Genomic DNA, 9,428 nt, shown 5'->3' with positions numbered 1-9,428 from the left:
ATGACATATACAGGAGACTTCAGACCATTGTTAGGAGTTGGAGTGTAAGTATGCGTATCCATGGGCTCCTGGCATTTTGTTGTTTTTTTTGCATTTTTAATCAATTTTCTCCATATAATGTTTCATTTTCTCACAAACATAGGCGGATTGTGCGACATTTGCGACAGACTGAGGATTTTGAGATGGAGGAGGAGCCGAACATCGTCTACTTGGATATGGACCAGCCCCTAGAGGACATGGACTTTCCAGTAGTGTATCGGCGATATGTAAGTCGCAGATAGGATACACTGTGGGGTGTTTGTATAGAGATGGGGCTGTGTACATTGTGGGGGGTCCTGTACCTGTAGAAACTCCTCCCTGATCACATGATGGGACATATTCCCCATGTTCAGCCATTTCCAACTGTCACTCTGGCATCTCCCTGCAGGGGGCGGGGCTTAGTTGGGCCATGATAACTGCTGGGTGGTGGGTGGGGTCTATGGCCGGGCTCATGCACTGTGTATGTTATGTGATCTCCACCACCTCTGCTGACATAGGAAGGAATATATTCCTATAAGGTGGAGATATAGAGGGAAATCACAGAGCAAACATAAGCCATGGGCCAGGCCTAAGACTTATCCATATGTCCCTGCAGTGATCACTGGATCAGGATCAGCTGTGTGATCTGTCATGTTACATAAATATATATATATACAGTATATAGTACAATGCACAGTGATTTGTTGTCAGGTCTCACACACACTTACTGGCCAATAGCTGCTATACTGTAGAGCCCATAGTGTAAGGCTAGGCTGACACACACATAGGCTTACACATGGGGGTTACACATTGGGGGAAGATTTATAGGGATTGGTGTTTCATGTTTTATTCTTACAGTGGATTGTATTGGAGTAAAATGCATCACATTCAGCAAGAGGCAAAAGCCTTAAATGGGTTATCCAGCGAAAATATTTTCCTTTCAAATCAACTGGTTTCAGAAAGTTATATAGATTTGTAATTTACTTCAATTTCAAAACCTCACATCTTCCCACACTTATCAGCTGCTGTATGTCCTGCAGGAAATGTTGTTTCTTTTCAGTCTGACACAGTGCTCTCTGCTACCACCTCTGTCCGTGACTGGAATTGTCCAAAGCAGGAAAGGTTTTCTATGGGGATTTACTGCTGCTCCGGACAATTCCAGTCACGGACAGAGGTGGCAGCAGAGATCACTGTGTCAGGCTGAAAAGAAACAACATTTCCTGCAGGACATACAGCAGCTGATAAGTATGGAAAGACTTGAGATTTGTAAATTAAAGTAAATTTCAAATCTATATAACTATCTGAAACCAGCTGATTTGAAAGAAAAAATTTTCCTCAAAGTATCCTTTTTATGCAGCAGGAATCACATAAAATGGGAATAAACCATAATCAGTGTCTAAAAAATTCTGTGTCCGGTCGCTCCGATTGACAGATGTTCCCTTACAGGCTGTACAGTCTCCCCTCCCTAATATACGCACTTCCCTCTTATACCATTGGTATTATACTCCATATGGCCTCTCCCTAATACATCCACAAGTCTCCTCCACATGTTGGAGATGTAAGCGACAGGTAGGAACGTTACTCCACATCTGGTGGACTTGTCACCTCATCCAACCGATTTGGGCCCAACTCTACACTAACATCCAGGAACTGCGTCACTTCCCTCCTATATGGGGCCCGGAGGTAGCACTACTGTCCCTACGGCTTGATACGCTGCCCCTGCCTCCCCTTACCATTGTTTGCCATGTTCTTACCTCTGCGAGATTAATGGTGGCGAGAAATTGGAAATCTGATACAGTTCCAGACATCAACCAGATAATAGTCTCAGTGCAACATAACAACACAATGGAAACATTTCCAGCATTCAGAACAGATAGCTACAAGGGGGAATGCCTGGCCGCACCACGGGTGTTACCTTATCTATTATTGGACCTAAGGGCCTTGCTATTACACTTACCTGCAATTCTTCCCTCATTATCACCAGCTTAAAGTATCGGCACTTTCTTCTATACATTGGTGCTGTCTGGTTGACATGTTTTGGTTCTTTTTATTAGCCCTCCCTCCTACTTCTCCCTCCCTGCTCTTGTTTTCCCTCCCCTCCCCCCTCATCCCCAACCCCCCTCCCCACTTCCACCCACCTTGTTTGTCCTCCCCCTATGGAACTGTGCTGTAATACTTACCTGTGTGCACATAAGACATGTGTTTCTATGTTACATGATATGATCTTGCCTTACACTTGTCGCACCACCACACTCTTATATTACGTGATTTCACATGTTATGAAGGTTATTTTATTGGTGGCATTATATTCTGTCTATGAATACTTTTACTGTTCTACAACCCTGTTTCTTGTATATTGGAAAATTAATAAAGAAAGTTTTACAAAAAATAAATAAATGCTGTGTCCGGATATCACCTGGGAATCAATGGGGAAATATGGAACGCCGTACACATGGCCAATATAGATCATGCAACGTCCTGGGATTGTAACAGTACAGATGTATTATTATTTGGGGTTTTCCCTCTGCATCTTTTTCATTACAATTCATGTGATTCTTCTCTCATGGCACGCAAGGATTTCTACTGACCACCTGGTGGAATAAATGGTATCACACACACACATGTTGTTTTTCATCTATAGAAATCTATGGCAGGAAAAATGCCACTATTTCTTGTTATAACCACAAGGGAGAGTCACAGACTGTAGGGGGATGTAGATAGTAGCAGCTGTCGTCGCTGTCCGCACCTGTCTACCTAATAGGTCATATGTCAGGTGCACCAAACTACCCCTGTTCACTCAGGGACCTGTCGGGGTATAAACACCCTAATAAAGGCGACCCCTCCCCCATTCTTCTCCTCTCCAATGCCCTATGATCACCCAACCATTTATTCCCAACTGGTTCCATTCACCAGGAATAGTCAGGTGAGGCTGTCATGGCAGCTGTAGCCGGGTGTCAAAACAAAAAAAGGTGGCACAGTCGCCACCCTGGGTGTAGCGTATGGCGAGTAGGGGTAGTATAGCGCACCTGACATAGGGCCTAATAGATACAAAGGTGCTCACTACTATCTACATCAGGGGTGGGGAACCTTTTCCATGTCGAGGGCCACCAGGGCCGGCCTTAGGGTAAATGGCGCCCTGTGCAAAACCTTTTTTCGGCTCCCCCCCCCCAAGGTAACATAAAGCTGCTTCAGCCTCCCACCCCTCCAGACGCACAGCTGCCCCCCAGCAATACAAACAACTACCCCCTCAGCCCCCAGCCATACAAACAACTACCGCCCCAGCCATACACACAACTACAATGACCTTTAGTTTTAATGTAATAAAATAAAAGTTTACATTTTTTAAATAATTGTGGTTAAAATTGCCCTATTCTTTTTCAGCTATCAGGGTATTCTGGGGGTTGTATTCCTATAATATATCAGCTATCAGGGTATGCTGGGGGTTGTAGTCCTGTAATATATCAGCTATCAGGCTATGCTGGGGGTTGTAGTCCTATAATATATCAGCTATCAGGCTATGCTGGGGGTTAAAGTCCTATAATATATCAGATATCAGGCTATACTGGGGGTTGTAGTTCTGTAATATATCATCTATCAGGCTATGCTGGGGGTTGTAGTCCTGTAATATTACAGCTATCAGACTATGCTGGGGGTTGTAGTTCTGTAATATATCATCTATCAGGCTATGCTGGGGGTTGTAGTCCTGTAAAATTACAGCTATCAGGGTATGCTGGTGGTTGAAGTCTTGTAATATTTCTAAAGCAGTAAAGATCACAGAAAGCACCTAAAGGCTGTGTAAAATCTGTAGCAGATATGGTATGTGTGACTGTACCGTAAGGCTTAAACGCACAGCAGTGGGCATCCCATGATATACAACAGCCCATATGCTGGACAAATATTATGTATTGAACACCTATACTGCAGTGAGTTCCCAAACGGTCAGAGCATTACAATACTGACCTGACACAGCAGTGTTATCTCTATAGAGTAATGCACTGATAATCGGCCAGCACACAGGGTACATGTCATATGCCACGCACAGGGTACATGTCATATGCCACACACAGGGTACATGTCATATGCCACACACAGGGTACATGTCATATGCCACGCACAGGGTACATGTCATATGCCACGCACAGGGTACATGTCATATGCCACACACAGGGTACATGTCATATGCCACGCACAGGGTACATGTCACATGCCACACACAGGGTACATGTCATATGCCACACACAGGGTACATGTCATATGCCACGCACAGGGTACATGTCACATGCCACACACAGGGTACATGTCATATGCCACACACAGGGTACATGTCACATGCCACACACAGGGTACATGTCACATGCCACACACAGTCATAAATATAAACACACAGACATCATACGCTGCATACAGGCTATATGCCACTTTACTAATAAACTAAATTTTAGAATTTGTCACCAGAATATGTTTCTGAGCAGCCGTTCATTCACCCCAGCACACGTATGCATTAGGGGAGGAGCCTTCCACTGCCTCCATATCACCCGACTCCAGCATGAGACCCAGAGCCATAGAATTACAAAGCGTTGGAGACCACACTGGAGACCAGTGCAATGTTGATGTAGTGAGGAGCTGTGTCTCCTTTGCTTAGTTATGCACGACAGGGAGACTCAGCGATCAAAAACATATTCTGGCGCTGAACTCAAAAGTAAATTACATTAGAAAAATGCACAACTGGAAGTCAACTTTACTATAGGTGCATTATGCACAAAGCAACCTCCAAGTCTGGTAGTCAGGTCCTGGGACCACCAGTATACTAGTCACAGGTTATGTACTGGTGGTCTATATACTGGACCACCAGAGCAGGGCAGTTGGTCTGTTCACACATTTGGGCCCACATGACAATTCAATTACAACCCCCACCATCTACTACATTTTAATGCATGGTGTGGGTAGTAATCTAATCTCCATGTGTGTCCAAATGTGTTCTAACCCCTTAAGGAACCTGGTCAGTTTTTTTTGCAAAGGTCCCAGTGACGTCGTCCATTTTTTTTAAAAACACTGCCTGGTTGCTAGTGCATAGAGCAGGCCGCTCTATGCACTAGAAGTGGATCCGGTGCCCCCAGTGTAACAATATCCCCTCCCCTCGGTGACGCGGTGAGACTTCATCTTGATGGAGGCGCATCATTGAGGGGAGGGGATAGTGTTACACTGGGGGCGCCGGGTCCGCTTCTAGTGCATAGAGCAGGCCGATGGACAAGAAGAAACCGGCGAACTAAGAGGTGTTTTGAAAAATGGACCGAGCCAACAGGATCTCTGCGCTGGCGACAACCAGGTAGTGTAAAAAAAAAAATCAGCAAGTGAGTTGGTACAATAACTTTAAAAGGGAACTGTCAGCATGTTAGATTCATCTAGCCCCTTACTGGGCACGGGGCACAGAGTAATAAGCTATGTCTGTTATCTTTCTCTGCGCCGTTCCCGTGCTGTTAGCAGTGGGGATCTGCAGTGTTTCTACAGGAAAATGTGCAGCACAGAGGATTTATTGCATATTTTGACAATCTTAGGAATTAAATGGGAAAATCTGCAATAAATCCACTGTATTTCCCAGATGAAAACTGTCATGCTGTGTTTGACTATGTGCACACTTTGTAAGAGACCGGCCATTCCATGACCAGGCCAGGCCACGGAACGGCCGGTCTCTGAAACGATCATCCCGGCCGCTACTGCAGGACCAGCCAGATGATCTTTAGGGCTGCAGAGTTCTAATGCGGGCAAATCCGTACGCGCCCGCATCAGAACTCCCCCCAGCACACTATGAAGCGAGCGGCCGTAGCTGCTAGCTCCACTGTGTGCACTGACAGGCTTTTCTTTGGCCGCTATTCAATGACATGTCAGTTGTTTACGGTGCCGCTAGGGATCCCGGACGGAGTGTATACGATGTGTATGTATAAATGTACTATGTGTATACGCTCCGGCTGGGATCCCATACACAGCAAGGTAGCGTATATCTTCGTATAAATCACAGCTGTTATATAACGGCCGTGGTTTTATGAAAATATACGTTGTGTGAACATAGCCTTGTATAGATGGGATTTCTTATCCCATCTGCTGCTCCTGTATATGGGGCACATTTACCACACAGACATTTCATGTGCAAAATTTGCAGCAGATAAACCACAAGTGACCCTACCCCAAACATATCTTCCTACTCCTTACACATACAATAGCATACATACATACACACACACCACATACATACAGAATCACACACATTTACACACAATCATACAATACACTGACCTCTGGGCTGCATCTGTCATGCAATTCTTTCACCTGTCAGACCTTCTCCATCCAACATGGGGCTGCTGTGGAGGGGTAAGAAGCAGGAACAGGAATGCAGCTGGAGGAGGGGAGGGGGGGGCAGCACTATGGGGAGGAGGGGGCCACTGAGAGAATATGAGGGGGACACTGAGAGGATATGAGGGGGACACTGAGAGGAGATGAGGGGGACACTGAGAGGAGATGAGGGGGGTCACTGAGAGGAGATGAGGGGGGGCACTGAGAGGAGATGAGGGGGGCACTGAGAGGAGATGAGGGGGGTCACTGAGAGGAGATGAGGGGGGCCACTGAGAGGAGATGAGGGGGACACTGAGAGGAGATGAGGGGGGGCACTGAGAGGAGATGAGGGGGGCCACTGAGAGGGTATGAGGGGGACACTGAGAGGATATGAGGGGAACACTGAGAGGAGATGAGGGGGACACTGAGAGATGAGGGGGACACTGAGAGGAGATGAGGGGGACACTGAGAGGAGATGAGGGGGGCCACTGAGAGGAGATGAGGGGGGTCACTGAGAGGAGATGAGGGGGACACTGAGAGGAGATGAGGGGGACACTGAGAGGAGGAGACAGGGAATGCACAGCACAGAGCAGGCAGCATGAGGCTTCAGGGTGCAGAGCTGCTGTTTGGCCCCATCAGGCTGCTGTACTGTTAGTCCCTCCCCCTCCTCTCTGACCCGACAGTGGAGGAAGGAGGAATCTCCGGAGGAATGCAGGAGATGGAGAATGTGCAGCACATACTGGAATGCTGCATGTTCTCCATTCTTATATGCACCTGTATAAGGAGGGTTATGGTGCACACACAGCTTCTCCCCACTCTCTCCTAATGGACTGAACCTGCTTCTGGTTTCAATCTGGTGGAAGCCCCAGGGTCTCCCCGACCGCCCCCCTCTCCCTCTCTTCTCTGGCTGAGACCAGACCCTATTATCAGGAGACACCCCACAGTATCCACCACCCGGCCAGGCACGGGCGCTCCGGCAGACAGCTGCACTGCACACCTCACTTAGTAACAGCAGTTAGATGTGCTGTGTGTCTGCAGGAGCGCCCAGACCGAACACTATGGTATACGGGGAGGCGACCAGCTGGGGGCGCTCCTGCAGACACACAGCACATTTAACTTCTATATCTAAGTTAGATGTGCAGTGCAGCTCTCTGTCTGACGAGGCGCCCCCTAGCTGGCCGGGAGTGAGGCGCCCTGTGCAAGCGCACAGATCGTACACCCCAAAGGCCGGCCCTGAGGGCCACTCGGGCATTAATAAAATCATTCAAGGGCCACATACTGTGCGCAGCAGTTTGTAGCGTGGGCTAGCAACACCCAGGGCAAGACAAACTATTGTTCCCCTCATGCCCCTGCTATTGTAGTTAACCCTCTGTGATGCCTCTAGTATATGACGTGAATCCTTAGTGATGCCCGGTAGCAAGAGTTAACCCCCAGTGATGCCCCTGGTAGTCCTAATAAACCCCCAGTGATGCCCCTGGTACTCCTAATAAGACCCCAGGGATGCCCCTGGTAGTCCTAATAAAACCCAGTGATGCCCCTGATCGCTAATGTTAACCCCCAGTGATGTCCCTGGTCGCTTTAGTTAACCCCTTTTTGATGTCCCTAGTAGCTCTAGTTAACCCCTTATTGATGCTCCTGGTAGCTGTAGTTAACCCCCCCCCCCCAGTCATGCCCTTGGGGGCTCTAGTTACCTCCCCCCCAGTCATGCCCCTGGTGCCTCTAGTTAACTCCGCCCCCAGTCATGCCCCTGGTGCATCTAGTTAACTCCGCCCCCATTCATGCCCCTGGTGGCTCTAGTTAACCCCCAGTGTCTGTCTCAAATATAAAAAATAAACATCCCACTCACCTTTCCTCTGCTCCCACGCTGCCCAGGTCCTCTTCTCTCCCTTCTAGCCGCTGCCCGTATTCTCCTGCAGGTGGTGAGCGATGAAATGACGTCATACGGAGGAACACGTGCGCCGCTCTGGTGGAGAAGGGGACAGCACTCACAGCATCCACCTGTGTCTGGCAGCTGTCACAGAGACAGGAGGATGCTGTGTATGCCGACTCCTGCCCCACCGGAGCGGTGCACGTCAGAGAAGAGCCGCGGGCCGCATCAGGAGATCTCAGGGGCCGGATGCTGCCCGCGGGCCGGAGGTTCCCCACCCCTGATCTCCATCCTCCTCCCCAATGTGTATTGGATGGGGATATTAATAAATATATCCACAGGCCGCATAAGTGACATCACATATAAGGTTATTACCTGTGAGGAATCTAACCTGCTGCTATGTTCCTATAGGGCGGAGGACACTGATTACTAATCCACCTGCATTATATGTATGTGTGGCGCTGGGTTTGTACTTTTTATTGTTATGCTAATGAGGTGGCTGGGTGCAGTGGTGGCGGTACTTTACCCCTCACAGCGGCCTGGAGATACGTCTCTGCTGGTGTTCAGTGAACCTGTCAAAAGGTTGGGGTTGAAAAAAGTAAGTAGAACCCGAACGATCTGTTTTATTTCCCGCAGCTGCATAAGTTGGATGCCGTTCTAGGGCTGCCAGGAAAACATGGATACAGTCTGTGGCCGTATCCAAGTTTTCAAGTTAGATTACTCCCTAGGGCGGCATCAAACTTCTGCAACTGCAGGGAATCAATCACAGAGCGTTCGGGTTCAGTTTACGCTGTCGAACCCCAACATTATGACAGCGCCCGAGTAATGTTCATGAAGAGTCAGCGAGTGGGCGGGCTCATAGTATGCCATTGTTTTCCAGCCGGTTCGCCTTAGGTGTCACTATAGGGAAAAAATGCTTGGAAAAAATATATATCTGTATGGGGGGAAAGACACTAAAAACCCTTGGAAAAAAACTGCCTAAAATGACGCGGTCAAAAATGATGCAATAAAATAGTGAGTGCAGGAGGTGTATAAGGCTCAGCGCAGATTCTCTGCAGGCCATTGCTGGAAATGTCACTGGAAATGGTAAATGTGCAAAAGAACCTACAAGCAGCCATCTTATGGGACAGGCGGTGGAGGGACTGAGGGGGGTTGGCAGTCTTAAGTATTTGGGAATACACATCACGAGCCAATTCTCACAGGTCCTGCCTGTAAA

The 9,428-nt window shown here is 48.1% G+C and overlaps 1 protein-coding gene across 1 annotated transcript in view; it reads left to right on the top strand.

Moving 5' to 3' along the window:
- The window catches only part of LOC138801249 (FK506-binding protein 5-like), a 179,962-nt gene continuing 170,534 nt past the window's right edge, over positions 1-9,428 (top strand). Inside the window, exons 1-2 of the mRNA XM_069983855.1 lie at positions 1-44; positions 143-266. Coding sequence (XP_069839956.1) covers positions 1-44; positions 143-266 — 168 coding nt within the window. The remainder of the gene's footprint in view (positions 45-142; positions 267-9,428) is intronic.

This window comes from Dendropsophus ebraccatus, chromosome 9, assembly GCF_027789765.1.
Source record: "Dendropsophus ebraccatus isolate aDenEbr1 chromosome 9, aDenEbr1.pat, whole genome shotgun sequence".
Lineage (NCBI taxonomy): Eukaryota > Metazoa > Chordata > Amphibia > Anura > Hylidae > Dendropsophus > Dendropsophus ebraccatus.
Note: the sequence above shows the minus strand (reverse complement) of the source record. Positions and strands in the feature narration are given on the sequence as shown.